This window comes from Oryzias latipes, chromosome 3, assembly GCF_002234675.1.
Source record: "Oryzias latipes chromosome 3, ASM223467v1".
Taxonomy (NCBI): Eukaryota; Metazoa; Chordata; class Actinopteri; order Beloniformes; family Adrianichthyidae; genus Oryzias; species Oryzias latipes.
In genome coordinates this window covers 18,800,179-18,819,904 of record NC_019861.2, presented here as the reverse complement: position 1 = coordinate 18,819,904, position 19,726 = coordinate 18,800,179, and the positions used below count along the sequence as shown (strand labels likewise).

The window sequence follows — 19,726 nt, the reverse complement described above, 5'->3', positions numbered from 1 at the left end:
CAAAGTTGCACACATGAATTAGGATTAGAACCCATCAATCCTTACTATGAAAGATTTTGAACATCCTAAATTTAAAATAAATACCTTCTGCTGCTCCTTTCAAGAAAATAAAAAAGACAAATGTCTGCATTCCTGGTTTGAGAGTAAATAAATGGAAGTTTTATCCATGTGTTGGTTGGCCACACGTTTCACCTAATATGGTTAAGCAATACATGGAGAAAGTGGAGAGAAGAGCTTAGAAACTGTTCCCAGGTACTGCTTCCAGACAGGTCAAGATCATAATCCTGGACTAAAAGCCTTTATAGGACATTTCACTGTAATTCTGTTGACAAAAGCTTAAAAATTACTCATTAGAGATCAGCCCAGCCTTCCTGGACTATTTGGTGATCATTGAAGAGGTGTTTTCATGGGAAAGTGTACAGAAAGCCTCCACACACAAATCAGTACTTGCTCTGCCATTCCAATCCCCTGTTGCAGCACAGTGGGATCAGAACCTTGCAGCATAGAGCCCAAGGCATTACCGCAAGGAAAACAGAGTAACAAGTTACAAGTTCTTTGTTAGTTTGTTAAGTTGACCCCTTTTATGGGCCCCTTTAAATCTGTAATGTTTGGTCAGTTGGACCTTGTGAATTTTGTTTGACGTTAAAAAAGGATTTATTTTTGGACTAAATACCTGTGTTCTTAGTTGTGATTGCCTGGTTCACCACACCAAGAAAGTCAAGCAGATTTTGGGCTAGCATGACATTCATTTCAAATCAGATCAAACAATGTATAATCAAAAACCAAAACAAAGAGAACATAGAGTCATTCAAACCGTTCAGAAACCGGTTCACCCCAATACTACAAAAGGGGAACTGTGATGTTGTGGGAGACCACGGTACATGCCAATTATAATTTGCAGACTGAGCAAGGCTTCATAACAAATAGAGGATTTCTCTAGACCTTAAATCTTTGAACAGTTTGCACCAAGCAGCATAGAGGAAGTGAACTCCTTTTCAAGAAACAAAAAAGACCATTCAGCAAATGATCATGAATAGCTTTTTCTTCTTTTTACCTCTAAATGCTCAACACATTTAGAATCAAGACTGATTTAATAAAAAAAATGCTTTTTTTTAGTTCAAATTGATACAATATTTAATTGTTAGCCTGTTTGGTTAATGAAATAAGCTAAGAACGCTTTAAACCATTATTTTCTAAAGACAAATGTTTGCATTTCTTTTAGTCTCCCCATCACTTGTTGACACATCATCATCATGGGTTCCTCCCATGACACTTCTTCGGTTGCTTGGCTCTGTGAAAACAGCCAGAAGCAAACGTGCAGACCGGCACATGGGGCTTATGTAAAAACTACAGAGACAACTGGACGACAACGCCAGACATGATGATGGAGAGATGTTATTAGGTCTGGAAGGGCAGTGGAAAACTTGGCTCACATAGGCCTTCTGGGTAAATGCAAGGTGGTTGGCTGTGATCACAACAAAGTACTAAGCAGACTGTCAAACAACGAATGAAGCAAAGAAAGAACATTGACCAGATGTGAGGTGCTCCCCTTTCTAAAGATATTGCAGTTAAAACAAATAAAAAGGTAATTATTGTTACTTTAACACCAGACAAAAAGGACATCCTCTTAATTTTTCCTTTTTGCTGAACAAGTTTTTTTTTTCTTTCTATCAACCCCAAATTCACAGGTGACCTACTTAATAGACATGAAAGCACCACAGAAAGGTTTCAAGAAAGCTTTAGGCATTTGGAAACTTTCTGGAATTAGCTGCTTATGCTGAGCGTCACCCAGGTTTAACATTAGTCCAGATGAGACAAAGCTGTAAGGCTGAGCACTTTATCCCTCAAATGCTGATCCGGAAGAAGGGGAGCATGTTCAAGAAGCACGTTTAGCCAGATGTTGGCCGGCTGCCTTGTCCACCGTTTGAGGAGAGAGGATAACACGTTTTTAGACATTTGTGGTGTCGTGACTCTGATTAATAACTGACCTGTGAACTGTAGATCTGTTTTTAATGATTTGTGAAAACCACATGGAACACAAAAGTCTAAAACCACATTATGTAAAAAAAATGTAAAAGTCAGAACACAGTTATCTATTTCTGAGTCAAAGTTGTTGAATTTTTGGCTAAAGATTTCCTGGATTGATTTTAGGTTTGTGAATCGGATCGAATCGGATTATTCAAAATGATGCAATATCAATTATGAATCATATCAGCAACCACAAATCATGATGTGAATTGAATTGTTGTTAAAATGAATCATAACTGACCCTTAGTGTGGTTCAGCAACAGTGTCAATGCACACAGACATTATTTAGAAAGTAAGTGACATAAGAATTGTAAAAAGTTGCAAAAAATGGTGAGAATTTAAATAGTGTTTGATATTTAGAGCAGCAGCCAGTTTTTTTGTCCTAATTAGTGTTTGCTTTTGGTGTTTGATTTTAGAAATGTTTCTGAATATCAATTATCTGGTTATGTCATATCCAGCCAGGATGGTGATGGCGAACACAGAACTCTACCTTCAAATCAGTCCAGAGGAAACTAGTGAGTCAGGTGATCACACAGTTTGTCCATCTTTAGTCACAGTCACTGTGGGCAGTGTGGAGTCGCCCTCAAACAGCACCAAACTTAGTCAGTTATCCTGTCTAGCTTTCTGGAAAAAAGCAGTTTTTAGACAAAACCCAGATCACGCAACATTACAATAAAATTAAATGAGATCCCCAGTGATTTCTGCACGTATTTGTGTGATTTCCTTTGCTGTGTACATGGGGAAGTTGCCTGATAATTCAAAGTAACAAGTGCTAGTTAAAATACAGTACAAAAGGTAAACATGCTGCTATTCATGCTGGGTCTAATCTCCTTAAAGCTTCCTAAATCTTTTACATCTGAGTACAGGCACACGTGAACCTGTACAGACACTTCTCTGAGTATCCACCTTTTTTAACACGTTTCGACATTTTTGGATGCTCTGAACACTAAAAAACTTCCGGTCTGAAATCACTGCATGTGAAAAGCAAAAAAAGAGAAAGAAAGTCATGCAAAATCAAATAATCTGTGAAATTCTAATTAAATCCTAATAATTGAAGTAAATGAAAATCCAATTCACCCCAAATTATAAGGTCAAACTGCCATAACTACCGTAATTTCCAGGCTATGGAGCGCACCTGATTACAAATCGCACCCACCCAATTTGAGGAGGATTAACCACTTATTACATACACAAGCCACATTTGTAAACAAGCCGCATGTTATGGCGATGTAACCCTTTTGCTATCCTAGGCACTTTAACATTGGGAGTTGAGTCATCTAGACCAGTGTTTTTCAACCAGTGTGCCGCGGCACACTAGTGTGCCGTGGGAGATGGTCAAGTGTGCCGTGGAAAATTGCCCTCATTACCTGATCTAAAAACATTAACCATCTCCAGGAAATCAGCTCTTTGTTCATCCAAACAGGTCCTGATAAAACACTGAGTAGTTAGGAATATGAAAGATCATAAAATACTTATTTCTTTGTGTTTAACTGATTCTATTAAAGACATTTTGATAAGAATGACGGCAACGCGATTTACCTGCAGCTATAACTGTTTTCTGAAAAGTCCCGCAGCTTTTACTGTCTCCACGACTCCACCAATCATTCTTGAAGGCTTAATCACATGTCATCAGTCTGACCAATCAGAAGTGTTTAAAGTCTAAACTTCCTTGTTCCAATTTAGCTCATAACTCACTCATTTCCAACAAAAACACCAGCTAAAGCTCGTCTTTAGCGGTGTAGCTTTCCACAGAATCCGGTATCAGACCGTGGAACAAGTGAACAAAACCATGAAACTCAGAGACGCAAATGTTTCTGCCGTTTTCTCGCCGTATTCACACTACATCTCCCATGATGCATTGGCTTAAAGGGACAGCGCCTTAGCGTACAATGAGTCGTCCTTGTTACACGGATTGAAACCACAACGAACATACAGTTTGTATGTAACTTAACTTTTATTACATCTTTTAGAAAAAACATCTGCAACTTCCTGCTTTTACTGCCACAATTATCACAAAAATGCACGTCAGATTGGCGGGGGGGGGGCTGTAGATCAAAACAGACTATGAGTTTCTGCTTTTTTGGGGGGGGGGTGCTGGTGTGCCGCGGGATTTTTGTCAAGGTTAAAGTGTGCCGTGGCTTAAAAAAGGTTGAAAAACACTGATCTAGACCCACTAAACTTCGCGCTGAACCTTTTTTCTTCAATGATTTGTGATCTTTACTGGTGTCCATGGATTACATGAAACCTTTTCACATTTATCTAACTTTGTCACGGTAGAGAGAACACGTCAATGTAAGGGTGGGGTCATCTAAGATAGCACAATGGTTAAGTGTTATGTCACCAGTTACTTTTGCCTAAAAACTGAGAGACCACAGCATTCTCAGAAAGGTAGGAGTAATCTGTAGTTTAACCTATCTATTTGAACACACTCACATCTGCCAAACAGCATGGACCTAAATTCAGCTCACAGCTCCCTCAGTTATGGTGTGAAACTTCACACCCAGATTCCCCACTTCCCATGAGTCTTAGGGGTTTAAGGGAGGGCTAACCCCCGGTTCGCCACACAGTGTTGTAGATTGAGGATGTATATGTGCTGAAACCGCGTGCGTGTTTAAGAAGGAGCAGGGAGCTGCAGCGGAAGGCGAGAGCATCTCTTCCCTCCTTCCGCCTGTGACACGGCAGCAATAAGGAAATAACAGGGCTGGTTGAGAAAACATACCAGTAAAAGAGAGCAGCAGTGACTCATAAGCACGCACGGCACACGCTCTCCGCAGCTCTGCGCGGCGCGCGTGCGTGCCTCGGCGCAGCGCATACGCCAGAAGTTTCCTTCCACAACAGTGAAGGAAATTTCTGGCACGCAGCAGACGGGCTTTTCCAAACCCATTGGTGATGGTGGATTTTTTCACACTGCCTTTAACAATTGCTTTTAACTTGAAAGCTGCGTCATATTGTAGTGGCGGTCACGTGCATGTTGGGTCTAATGGCACCAAAGGATTGTGGGATGTTGCTGAGCATGGGTGTTTCTTTTATTGCACCATGACTTAAGTGTCTCAGAGCTGAAGTCAGGTCCATGCTGTTTGACTACTTGTGTGTTTGTCAAAGCAATCGCACATGTTGCTGGACATAAAATTATGCAGGCCGTCTCCCCTCCGAGATTGCTGGCGCGCTCCTGGCGGCCGTTAAATAAAATCATAAAATAGCCACAACTTTTGTCGAAAGTTCGTGACAAAACTCAGGGCTTGCAGTCTGGCAAAAACAGTACTTTTTAATGTCTTTAATTATACAGGGAAGGTTCATCGATAACAACCTGTTCACATTACGTTTAAAAAATCCCACTAGGGTGCTGCTCAGTAAAACCACAGATTAGCCTGTGGCCACGGATTTTATGATTAAGCTTTGCTTTATAGCCCATGAATAAATAAACAACATTTTGAAGCAAATAGACGAATAAGAAAAGGTACTCCTAAATGGTTTGACTTAAAAAAAATTATATAAGTTATAAAGAAGCCTTACATTTGCAAAAACACCCAAAGATTCAAGGATAACGATAATTCTTCACATAAAAAACAAAACAAATTTGTGCCACGAAACAAACACAAGTTTTAGCTTTATTTAACCATCTGTGGTTTGCACCAGTTCTTTTTAGTGTCTGAACATAAAATCATTCAGTCACTGATCATTTATCATTTTAACAAATTAAAAAAATATATTTTTTACTATTTTTCACTGACACACATCTGTAACAAAGCTAGGATAATCTATTTTATTGCTGAGGTAAATAAAAAAGTTTTGCTTCCTTTTTTATTTGATAAAGTAAAATAAAAAATGTCTTTTGTGTTACTTTCAGGAAATTGGAATGTTCAAAGCAAAACAAAGTAATTACTTTGTGATTACTGAGTTTTCAACAGATGTCTTTTACACTAAATCTCTTTCACTGAATCCACAAGCTTGATTGTTTCGCAAAACCATCTGGACAAGGCTCAATAAAAAATGTTTCTAAAGGGGAAGGAACCCACAAGAAAAAATAACTGGCTGAAGAACATGCTTTTTAAAGTCACAACTTTAATCAATCAAGTAAAGCGAGCTCTGCCACACTGGAGCAGTTGGGAAAGGGAGCTGTGTTTGGTTGCAGTTATTACAGCCAAAGCCTGCCTAAGGACTACAGGACACCAACTCAATATTTCTGATCTTGTGAATCTCAAGGGAATTCCGGACTGTTTGAGGTTTCAATTCCTGACAAACAGGACTTTGACAAAAAATGCACCAACATGAGAACTTGCTCCACGTTCTGAGTCTGCATGTTCACTTCTCCCACATAAAACCAAAATTACATTAAATTGTTTTTTTGTCAGGATCACCTCACCTATTTGGAAATGCTCTCTTTTACAGTACAGTACTTACAGTGTACTTAAGTGGTATTTACATAAGATAAGATAAGATATTCCTTTATTAGTCCCACGATGGGGAAATGTCCTTGTTGCAGCTGCAGTACAGGTACAAGAGCAATATATAAAGAAAACTATAAAGTCAATATACATACATACATTTCCAAAAATTGCACAGGATGACCATATAATCAGTTATTACATATATGGTACTTATTGTGTAACTACTGGGTAATTGGTAAATGGCGTATACTTATATAGCGCTTTCTACCTTCTTACGAAGGCCCAAAGCGCTTTACAGTCACAGTCCCATTCACCCATGCACACACACATTCACACACACATTCACACACTGATGGCAGCTCCGCTGCCGAACACTGGCGCCAACCTCCCACCAGAGGCAAGGTGGGGTTCAGTGTCTTGCCCAAGGACACTTCGACACATGGGCGTGCAAGGCGGGAATCGAACCTGCAATATTACGATCATGGGTCGACCGCCCTACCGCCGCCCCACAGCCACCCCAACTTTCAGGGTATTTACATGGTACTTTTTATCGAATTTACTGGGTACATACAGGGTGTTTTCATGGTACTTTTTATGTGACTTACTGGGTACTTACATCTATCATGTTTATAAAAGAGCATTATTGATTGATTTCAAGCATTGCAGTCAAAGCATAAAAAATCCACAGAGATTTATCAAACTCAATACAGAAATGATTAAATAACTACAATATACTTTGCACTTCATCAAAGTCTTTATGCTTTTTACGTTCATTTGAGCTTGTATTGTGATTTTTCTTGCAGTTACAAACACTTAATAAGTCATCCACCATTACCAAACTCTGCTGAAGGAATTTTGACGGACAAAAAGCATGACCCTCACATGTCACCAGTGTAAAATAGACAGAAATACAATAGATTTGACTGCAACTATTGCAGAAATAACTGGATGGAAAAGGTGAGGATCTGGGGCCATTTCCTGTTTTCACGGTGGGTGACAAACTCATGAGTTATGCAAAGGAGTGTGAATCATTCCTGGAACAACACAAAACTCTGGAAGAAAAGATAAATAATATGCAACAAATCTGTTCTTTGGAATGCTCATTTTTCTGTTTTGTTGTGAACTTCAAACTAATTTTATTGTGATGACACTTTGTATGCTGCAGAAGTGCATCATATTAAAGATTGTTGTTTTCACTGCTGTCTTGTTCCTCTTTAATTTGCCACATGTTACAAGAAGTAATCAGGCCAGAATGTGTTTGTACAGTGCAGTTACTTCACCCTTACCAGCAAGTTTGCATTGTCTCATTTGGTAAGGTCAGGAGATCAAGTGTGTATGTACACTGTACGGGAAGGTAATACGTGAACAAAACCCAGCATTTACTACTGAAAGTACCAATTAATAGAGTGGAAATGGGGCTGAATTTCTTTAACAGTCCAGTTTCATTGTACTTAAGGGGTAAGTACCAAGTAATATTCAAGTGAACATGCCCAGCATTTAGTAATTAAAGTACCAAGTAATAGAGTGGAAATAGGGCTGACTTTCTTTTACAGCCCAGTTTCATTGTACTTAAGGGGTAGTTTCTGTGGTAAATTCATGGTAAATACCATAAAACATACAATGAGTGCAGACCTAAAGGTCAAGGTACTTTATTTGTACTTACCTTGTTCTTACATGTGGTAAGTACCACAAAAGACACATTTGCACAACTTGTAAATACCCAGTAAGTATGTTATAAATACCCAGTATGTACCACATAAGTATAAACCAAATAGTACCACATAAATACACAGTAAATACCATGTAAGTACAGAGTAGACACCAAAAAGTACCATGTAAGTACCCAGTAAGTCACATAAAAAGTACCATGTAAACACCCTGTAAGTACCCAGTAAATTCCATAAAAAGTACCATGTAAACACCCTGTAAGTACCCAGTAAATTCCATAAAAAGTACCATGTAAATACCCTGAAAGTACCCAGTAGTTACACAATCATTACCATATAAATACCACTTAAGTACACTGTAAGTACTGTACTGTAAAAGAACGCGTTACCAACTATTTTTACTGTCATATCTTTTATCTATTTGAACATAAATTTCAATTAAACAAACACAACTGTTTCTCACCTGGAAAATAAAACCTGGTTTCACCACTAAAATGACTCCAAGAGCACAAGAAACACCCTCAAGGGCTCACTTCTAAACTCCCAAGATAAGAATCTGACTCAGCTTTTATGTGATGCAACAGAAAAAAAAGATGCTCACTCCATGCTACGGCTTTCAAGATCCAAAGGAGAAACCCAGAGTTCCCAGGTTCAAAAGATGAAAGAGGGCTTTTAGGTAGAGGTGCACATCACAGGATAAGTGGTTGACAAAGCTTTTCTTAGCTTCTCCACTAATTGTGGCATAAAAACCACATCCATCTCTTTTTTCCCCTTCTGTCGTTACCTTTTGTCTGGTGTGGTTTCATTTTCTTTGCCTGTTGGCGCTTCCTGAAGATCTGGGAGGTTGGCAAAGTCATCCTGTTCAGCCAGCCCGATTGCTAGAGACAGAACAACCATCTTCCCCTCACTGGACACAGACAAACAAGGCATCACAAAACCACACAGGTACAGAGTAACAGACAATGGGGTAAGCATTATAAAAGAAGAAAAAATAAAGACGAAAAAGACACAAGACAGAATCCCACCAAGCACACATTCATATCATGTACAAAGAGAAAGTGGGAGAAAGAGTTTTGACTATCGTTTACTGATCTTTCTATAGTGTATCTTGCAGTTCTTTACAAGCAGTTATCCTGGTTATTTCGCAACTTTAACCTTTAAAATAAGAGTGTGCCATATAGAAGTGGAAAACCTGAATTGAAGAAACTCTAACCAGTTTTTACAAATATAAACAGAATTGCAAAAACCCTAAGTGGTCAAACTATGCGTTTCTATTTCCTTTTGTTTTTTTCTTGTGGAGGTGCTTTAAATTCTCAATTTAAAAATAAGTATTTCGCAGAGGAGCCTTTTTTTTTTTTTACTTCTTACAGGATAAATCATCCCCATGTTATTCAGCTACTGTACGTTCCTCTAATAGGATGAGTGATTTGTTCTGGAAAATCAGGTTGTTAAGCCGCCCGATAATGTGTCACACACTGATTAGTTTCTTTACCATGGCATTCCGCTTAAGGTTGAGTTTTGGTTGCACGATTTTCCTCCAAGTGATAAAACAATTAAGAAAAATTGGTTAATTTGCTTTGGCGATAGTGACATTTTACAGCTACAAAGGAAAACTCGTTGACTGTATATGAATTGGACAGAGTAACCCCTCACTCTTGTTGTTCAAAATAGGAAGTGCCAGTTGGTTCTAAGGAGCAAAAATCCCATAGACTTCTATGGAGAATTAAACTCAGTGAATCTTTTTGTCAGAATAACTATTCTTGCTCTGCTACATTTTTTTAACATGTTCTTCCAAGTTTTGTCATATCTTTTCTGTATTGCAAGTTGTTAAATTTATAAATGACCAATCACATGCCTTAATAAAAGTATGTGATATTGTGTCAAACGTTTGAAGCGTTTGATAGATTCTTCTCCCACTTTCAGTGGTGGGGGTGTGGCCTTCCAACAAGCTCACTCCTGATTGGTGAGATTGGTTGTCATAAAAACAATGATCTAAACCAACTCAGACCAATCACTGCATACTGATGTCGTCTGGTTCCGGCATGGTAGCGTACATATCACGAGAAAAAAGGGTAACCCGGAAGTAATCCGGTTTCTATGGGTGACATAACACGCTCTGTCCAGTTCTATTGAAAACTCAAGCATCTCAAAGGTTTCATCGGTTTCTGTCTTTCTGATTTAACTTTTCATTTCAAATCTGTTGACATAGAAAAGCAGCTTCTGTTACTGGTTTTGTCAACTATATTTCTCTGAAATAAAAAACTTTTGAATCTAAAAGAATTGTAAAATGAATGGTTATGAGGTTTCATAGAAAAAAAATCATTGCAAAACAGAAATTGAAAAACAAAAAAAAGAAGGCAAGAGAAATCCATGAAAATTGATTTGGCTTTTCTTGAATAAACTGTAACAAAATAGCAGACTCTCAATTCTCCAAAGTTATTAGTCCAAACATTTCTAAAAAAATTAAAATTAATTTTTGTTACAGTAAGCGTTTCCATCATTTAAAGAGGCCTTGAAAAGAGTAACCTTAGCAAATCAACATTTGCACACTACTAATCCTATGAGTCACAGGTAAAAACATCCTCTTACATTCTATTTATTGTTGTTACTTCCAATGGTTTATTCTCACTTGTTTTAAAGTTATTCCACCAATTATCCTTAATGTTTTAAATGTCCCACTATGCAGACTGTCTCTCCTTCTCAAGTCTGTTTTCACTATTTTACTAGGTTTTTCTCAGTATATGCTGTTCTCCAATTAACATGTAAATGAGTCCTCCTCTGCCACCGTGACACATTTTGCCAATTTTGAAAAAAATAAAATAAAATACAACAGCAACAGAACAAATCAAAGGTTTTGTTTCAGTGCATTTACATCTGCTGTGCTGCTTTCATTGGTGGTGGTGAGGAACACACTTTTCTTTTGATATAGTGTAGGAAATCTCACACCTTTTTTGTTTTCCATTGGATGCAATCTTACTTTGCAAATGAAATTCACTGATTCCGCAAGCTTTGTCCAAACTCATTATCTTGATTGTCAAGCACCTCAAGGGTCTATGCTTGGAACAATCTTGTTTTCCTTTTAAATGAATGACTTTTATAATGTTGGTCAAACATCAATTATCAATTATGTGTTTTGCACAGAATACTCCATAGTTTTACACAAGCAATGCAAAAGTTAAAGAGGGACAAATATTTACATTTTTTTTATTTACACTTTTAAAACTTCTTAAATGTATTTCATTATTAAGCTGCATAAACTCCAGGAAACCGCATAACACTAGTTTTCTTTTTTATGTTTGTCTTTGTTGACTCTATTTGTCTTTATTTTGTGCTGTGTCTTTGCACCAATGGACTGCTCAGTTTGTTTTTCCTTGTAATTCAGGCAGAGTTGCAGATTGTTGCTACAGAGATCAGGTTCATGGCAAACTGACATACACAATGAACAAGCTGAACATATAGTCAGCAGAGATAAAAATATGAGCACACAAAGAAGAGAAACAATTCAGCAGTAGAGACATGTTACATCCACTCTCAAAGTGTTTGATGGTTTAAATCTGAAGTTATCCTCAGTTATAGGACACAACAGGACTAAATTAGGGCACCGAACACGTTTAATTAATGTGTTGTTTGGTATTCACATTTTTTTCTAATCAATTTTAAACTTTTGCTTTATTTCATCAACTTTATTTGATTTGTTAATACATATATGTATTAGTTCAGAATTTTCAACACTTCCAATGCTACAGTATTGTTTTCAATTAAACCATGTCTAATATTAGAACCTCAAGTTTGGAACCTTAGCCTTTTTTGTCATCTTTTAAACATGTCTAAATTTATATAGCACATAATCTGCATGAGAACTGCTGGCCACTACTGTGTGTCCACATGTGTGTTGTCCCGATTAGAGTCATGGGAAAGTCTATCTCAGCTGTCTTCATTGCAAAGGCAGTTACACTCCTTGAACAGGTCACCATAAAAAACTACATCCATATCCTCATCCTCGTGCACTCTCTTTTAAATTTGTGCACAATCTTTCCTTAAAGGTTTTTGAAGAGTTTTCAAAGACATTCTTGAAAAACATGGGTGTCTAACTACACAAAATTAAATTTGCCACAAAATTAAAATGACTTTTTCTGAGGACTCTATTTCAGCTCTATATTATTACAAAGTGTTGGGATTGTTCAAACTTAATTATCTTGATGGTCTGCCTCATTTGGCAAGCATAAATGTTCATCTGAACTCTGGTACGAACTAAACAAGCAATTGGTCTTTCTGAAAATGAGGGCCTCTTTTTATTGGCAAGTGAACCCTGGTGTAGACAACTAAAGAATGCACATAAATTCAGAGGAAAAATTATTTAGAATCCTAAAGACCCACTGAATGAAAATGATGTTTCTGGTGTTTTTACATATTTATGTTTTCTGATGATGAAGGACATAATTAGAACATCATCTCAAAATTGTGTTCATTGAGTATTTCTTCATTCAAATCGTTGTGAATCACTTAAACAGAGAGCTTTCAGAAAAGGGGATGGGAGGGGGGTGTGGGGTTGCTCCGCACCAATGATCCCGCCCACAACTCAGAAGGAATATTTTAGGAGATATTGCCGCTTTGCAAAAACTATGCCCTAGAAAACGACAAAAAATGTTTGATTTTGGCAAAAAACTGCATAATTATAATTAAAAGATCACTGGAAACACTTTCAGAATGGCTCAAAAGATGGTTGTAGTGAGTCTTTAAAAGTTTTAAACTTAGTCTTTCAATTTCTACACTTGAAATGCCTTCAAATGCCTTGGAAAGATCGAGGAGAATTTTATTTTTCCTTTTTTTTTTTAAAAAGTCATGCTTTTTCTTTTATTTCAATTAGTTACAGTTGCTTAATTATTTATTTGTTTTCTTATTACATTCTTTTAGGTTAAGAAAAAATTATGTTAATTATAATATATGAATTATCTCAGCTCTGGCTGGCTGGCTTGTTTGTTTTTTGTGATTTTATATTGGGAAAAACATTTAGGCTCCAATTGAAAGCTTGACTGATACCCAAAGATTTGGGTTTGTTCCTTTCTTCAACGTATCTGCTTCTAAGAGACAAAGTCATGTATGGAGAGCAGAGAACCCAAATATATATTGTTACTTAAGAGACAACCCTTTTATGCTTCTAAAATAAAAAATAAAAAGACTTTTTCCACATGCTTCATTCATAAGCCAGACACTGTGGTTGATAAATGAAAAACTGTCAACTTAAGTAAAACCAATGAGCGAATTCATTGGAATCCAAAGTTTCATAGTTGTATTTCTTGTAGAATTGTCCATGTATTGTAATATTCATCTTCTAATTTGCTTTTGGTAGAGCATTCCTCCACTTACAAGATGCTGTTTTGGAAAATCAATGCTGACAACAAGACAAACAAGAGACAGCAGCCCGCTGGGGAAACGTAAACAACACCAATGCTCATCGATGAGATGAATGAATTTGTCTAGATGACGAAAAAAGACAGGAGCACTCCAACCAAATCATTACCACCTACAGCTGGTCTATTGATCTGAAATGAAAGTGAGGTGGCACAGTGTACCAGCAAACGTGATGCAGCTGCATTTAGCTGTTCTTACACGGATGATCACAAATGCATCATATTAACATTCCCCACAGGGTCAACAACTCATGTGTCTGGTCCAGTGAGATTCAGAAGGAGGGGGAGGAGGGGGACTCCACCGCACTACATATGTACTCATTTTTTTTTTTTTTGAAAAATGATTCAAACAGGCAGCAAGGCCACTGCCTGCAGACAATGTTAATGGGAGGACACGCAAAAACAGCTTTGCTACATGTGCAATATTTGACTCTTTCTTGAACATTGCATTAAGTGAGAAATGGTGCAAATGTCTTAATAGAAACACAGTTTTACCAAATTATATATATCTTTATTTCTATTCACAGTAAATTGTACACTGAAATGTATTCCATATTTTGCAAATGAGTCACGTTGGAGAAGTTACACCTTTTTTTTATTAGACTGCTGCAAAACAATTACAATTTAGGAGTCTACAAAAAAAACATTAAAAGAAAAAGTTTGAACGATGAGGTTAAAGATAAACGATCACACAAATATAGCCATATTAAGAAAATTAAAAATATTTAAAATACTATAATGCCTCTGGCCATGTTGAATTGGGATCACTGAATATGAACTAATGCTTGTTCATCTTCTTTAAAGATGTGATACATGTCCTTCTGTAAAATTAAATGCATTCATTACATTTTTGTCCATTACTTATGACTTCTTCAGAAAGTAACTTTGCTGCTGATGGACAACAAAGCACACCAAAGATGGGTAGTGAACAAAAGATATATTGGTTTAAGAGCTGTATCTTTCAATTGGAAATGAAAAACAAGTTTCCACTCTGCAAATCCAGGACGTTAAAGTTAAGCAATGTCTGATTTGATATAGGGATGGAGGATCAGTATGGAACTTGGAAGGTATTTTAATTAACTAAATGTGAAAGAAACAGAATGAGATTGAACAAAATGTACACTTGAGATGATCAGCCCCACTATGTGGGAAATTAGAGCACCACACAAAACTTTTTTTTAGATTTAAATACTGTCAACTTATATCTGCTTAAAATTACTAGATGCTTAAAGCAATGACAGATGGGCAAACAAAAACCAAAAGCTTCAGATGCATTTGCACTTTTTACCTTATTAAAAACTTCATATATTGGTTTTAGAACAAAAACATGGATTTTGAAAGCAGGGTAAATTGTGATGTTTTGTTTTTGCTTTTAAAAAGTTAATCTTTAAATTAACCTGTTTATGTGCCTGAGTTAGAATGTACCATGTGTAGTTTATGTTTTAGCAAAACTGATAGATCACAATGTCTTAACTCTTCAGTTTATCATTATGTAATCTGGTTTCCTAACATTATCAAAACTATTTAAGTGACTTTAGATGAAAATAGTGCTGTGCATTAGTGACATTCTTCCCTTTCAACAAATTATATATATCTGTATTTGGTTTCAGGAAACTTATCTCTGTTACAATGTCCTACTTAGATCAGATTAGACAAGTTGTTGACACTTACAGGAAAGACTTGACGTCTAGCCCTCTGTGACGGATTTGCTCCATCATGTGGTCCCAGCTGCCAGGATTTGAGCGTGATCGTCCGGCCCCTGTTCGATACCGGGAGGCTCCAGCCGGACTCCCCCGGACCCCCCGCGGGCCCCCACGGTGGCCCCCGCCGCCTGGACCCGTGTGGAGCTGGCCCAGACTTTGTGAGGTGACCGGAGGGTCGTTTGGACCCGGGGGAGGCTGGTGAGTGAGAGGCTGTTGGAGGCTCTGCTGCCGGACCAGAGGACGGGGCCTTGCCACAGCCGAGGATGGGATGTGCTCAAGGGTGGAGGCAGAAGAAAGGGAGGCGTCCCCAAAACTGTGTGGATCACAGGGCCAAAGAGGAAGAAAAGAAATACAAGTAGTCGACCGTTAAACTTTTAATAAAAGCTGCAACACTGAAAAGCAGCTGCAAAATCAAAGTCTAGAGATTTGTGCTGAAATTATAAAGCATGATTACACTAAAATGAAATTACTGAAGACAAACATGGAAAACGAATTTGTAAATGCAGCACAGATTAAAATTGTGATAACATAATACTGAGTGTGGAAGATGAAAGAATAAGAAAAATTAGACATCACTTCTGAGGTTTATTACTTAGAAATAAACTACAATGTAAAAGTTTTTGGTTTCATATTACAGTTTAATCATTATTGCAAAACTGTAAAAAAAAACTACATTCAAGGTAAATCAAAAGAAAAGTATCACTGTTCTTTACTGAACGGAATTGTTTCTGTGTTACACTTCTTAATTAGCATTGACCCACTTTCACCTCCTTGCCTTAATGCCTTTAGCTTCCATCCATCTCTCTCCAAGGTCCTTTCCGCTCCCCAAATGTTTTTCCGACTCTCCTTTCTCTCTTTGCACTTCTTAAGTCAGCTTTCTTATATTCCCTGTTTGTTCTTCTCGCCCCCAATTCACATCTTTTGCATCTCTCTATCTCTACAGCCCTTTCAATCGCCGCTCTTTAAATCTGCTGTCTAATTATTGCTCTGCTTCACTTACAATTCTGTAATAGTGCTTCGCACCTTATCCTCCCCTCAATCACTTCTCTGTCTGATGATTGTGAGCTTGTGCTAAACAGCCCTGTCTGGACCTAATGTTGTGAGGGAGGATTTACTGCCTACACTTGAGTTAAGCGAGCAGAGTTCTTCAGCATTAGCTCGCCTCTAACTCTGTTGGAGGGCTGGAAGACCATCAACCAGAGGAGCAGAGCACGGCTATAGAAAAAAAAGAAAAAAAAATACAAGACAGGCACTTAAATATACATGCACTGAAGCATGCATGTTTTCCCACATATAGACACTCACTGAGATCAAACCATTAGGTTTCTCCTTTGGACAGGCTTTGATTAGAATCTGTCTTTTTTATGCTACATATGCTCACAGACTACGACAAAGCCTTAAAGCGGTTCAGGAGATTTAAAGTTTGTCAAAATCGAGTTCGAAAAGATGAGAAATACTCTCTATTTAGGTGTCTGTGCATACGACTTTGAGAGCTTGAGTGATCCTGGGGTCTGTGCTGTCTGGGGCAAATGCTCCTGCGAGGGTCTTCCATTGCAGGTGACGATTTAAATTTAAAACAAAATCTGCAACGTTGCCTGGACTGTGCCTGACAGCCCAATCTGGACTCTTGAGACATGGGACGTCATCTCGTTGGGAGGAGAAGAGCCTAAGCTTGAGCCAGTAGCTGTACAGAGTGCTCAGCCTTCTTGGAGTCTTTAGTGAACACAATGTCAGAGACCAAGGCATCCCTCAGTTCATGTGGCACCAAGACATCCTCAACAGAAGATCATCTGATTTTGGTCATGTGTCTTTGACAACTGGGGGAATAGAGGGGAGAGCATAAATAAATAATCACATAGTAGCTGGACTTGCCGAAAAAGACCGACCAACTCAGCTGGCCAGAATCTGTCCCTTGGGAAAATTTGGCTGAGTCTATCAAATGGGTCGTCAACTTCAAAGAGAGATCTTTGACCAGGTACCTATGGGGGGGTTGGAGACATTCAGTCAGAGTGGCCCATGTTGTCCACATCTATTGTCTTTGCAGCTGTTTGAAGCTGTGGCTGTAAGGTCTCTGTTGCCTGTTGGAATGGCAATCCAAAGCCTTGGTGGTTAGTGGAAGCAAGTGATATAGTGTCAAACTGAAGAAGGAGTCCTATCAAATTTGGCTGGCCTGTGGGATCCCTGAAGGAGCTGACAGGTACCAGCAGTTCAAACAGCATGCAATTGCAGAGGCAAAAACTTGGGTCTGGATGGAGTCCTGGTAGACTGTGAAAAAGGGATAACCGTTGGTCTCAAAGAAAGTCTGGCAAACTAGTTGGCACCTCAGGAGGAGAAATCTGTTCTCTGCCGACTGAGAGTATCATTGAGAGGTGAAGGGAAATATTTTGACAATCTCCTGAATGCCACAGATGTGCCCCCTGCTGAGGACCCAAAAACAGAGAACACAGAAATGGGCCAGTTCACCACTCAAGCTTAAGTCACTGAGGTATCTCTTTAGCAAAGCACCAGGGAGTGGTTGAGGTCCGCCCTGAGGGCCTCCAGCCTCTGGAGGTTGTGGACCAGACTTAAATGACATCCCACTGTGATGCTGCATGGAAGTCAGGTGTTTGGTTTTTTATTGATGGCAGTAATTCAAACCTGTTCTTGGTGCATTTTGGATTCTGGCAGGGATGCCCTTTGTTACCAGTTCTGTTTATAATTTTTATGAACAGAAGTTTAAGACTCAGCCAGAAGCTGGAAGGAGTTGAGTCAGGGAGCACAGGATTGCATCTTTTTGCATCTTCTTGCATATGATATTCTGTTAGCTTTTTCAAAACCAGATCTTCTGTGTACATTTGAGTTTTCAGTGGACTGTAAAGCAGCTGGGATGAGAATCAGCAAGTCAGAAGCCATGGTCCATCCACCCTCAGGTGGTTGGAGGGATGGATACAATTACTTTTTGTTCTTTTTATTTATGTTCCTGCTAACTGACATGTTATTTAGATTAAAAAAAAATACTGACAGCGATAACAGAAACCCATGATACTGTCAAAGTTGAGAAACATAGAGTTTAAGAGCAACAAAAATGTCAAAAATATGCTATATCATTTAAAATGATATAGCATAATTTTAATAAAATATACAAAAAAATTAAAACAAATCTAGATTCAAATTTTAAAGCCAACATTCCTTACTCAAAATAAGAAGTTTCTACTGTTATTAATGTATTATTAATATAAAATATTAAACATAAAAAGGTGAATGAATTACATAACACCAGATATCCCCCAGTGTAAAGCAGCTTTGGTGTTTGTCCTTAGACAGCTGTTTTAGAACTAAGGTAAATCCCAACATTGCTTTCAGAAAAAGTAAGTTTAAACAGGTATATGTAATAATTTCCCTTTCTAATGTATTGTTGGAGTTTTTTTTGGATAGCAGCAGAAATCTATGATCCTATAAAGCTGCACCTGGGTGCGCTGTTAGCATGTGAGTTGTGAAAGAACTCAACTCACAGACTAACACACAGCTTGTTGAGAGAAAACAATTTCTGCTGCAGTCTCATAACCCTGTAGTAACACTGGCAAATGTTTTGTGTTGTGCTACAAACCCGTTTTTGTAAAAACAGCAAGAGAACTTGAAAAACAAGCCAAAATTTTTGCAGATGTCACTTTTTATGTCAAGTACATTATTTTCTTTATATTTTACCTTTCATTTTTAAAACCTCAAAGCTCATCAAAAGTGCAAAGCAAAAACAGTACATGGGTTATTAAACATAAAAAACATCCAAGACTTAAAATAAATCAAATCAGAAAAAAACAGTCCAAAAAACCCTTTCAAAACAAAACACTTTGTCTTTTTCTGTAAATCAGTTTCCAACTGCATCATCAGTCAGACTTAAGAGAAGAAAACAATCTTTCTCCTAGAAACATTCTTTTTAGACTCCTAAACCTTACTTTTTACTTTAATTTGTCCATTTATTTGACCCAATTAGAGATTAAAATTTCTGATTCAGGATGCCTCATGACAAACATTTCTATAGGAACAGTTATCGAAATTTACTAATATCTAATATCTATAATTGGATACAAAATGGTTCAGTAAATTTCTGATTATTTGTACTGATTATGAGCACTTTTTGTAAAGCATATTGCTTAAAATGAGTCAACTAAGTACATTATCAAAAGAAAAGAGCATGGGTCAAGTTTGGCACACTCATCCTAAAACTGTGAGAATTGAATTAATCCAACATCAAACTCACAGAAAGAAAAAAAAAGACAATGACTTGTTGTATAGACATGCAAATAAAACTGCCTCTATGACATGATCAATATGAACAACAAATAAAAAGGTCAGCTGACAAAATCTCTGCTGCACATTGTTTTTAGCTTCAATCAACAGTCAGTAATATAACTGACATGATAAATTAATACATCTGGCTGGATTGATGGTTGTATTTGCTCCAACATCTGGGGGCCAGTTTTTGTGCTGATACATTTTGTTACCTCATCCAGTGTCATACAGCTGACACTAAATTTATTCATTTTGAAAAA

General features: G+C 37.7%; 1 protein-coding gene across 4 annotated transcripts in view; it reads right to left on the bottom strand.

Annotated features, from left to right (window-relative positions):
* Nucleotides 1-19,726, bottom strand: part of LOC101166118 (synaptotagmin-7) — a 100,185-nt gene that overhangs the window by 26,334 nt on the left and 54,125 nt on the right. For 3 of the 4 annotated variants that reach the window (XM_020713656.2, XM_011489545.3, XM_020713664.2), the window contains 2 exons: nt 15,166-15,510; nt 8,868-8,990 (listed from right to left, as the gene is read on the bottom strand). In XM_020713656.2, coding sequence (XP_020569315.1) covers nt 8,868-8,990; nt 15,166-15,510 — 468 coding nt within the window. The remainder of the gene's footprint in view (nt 1-8,867; nt 8,991-15,165; nt 15,511-19,726) is intronic. The other variant, XM_020713661.2, reaches the window with a different exon arrangement.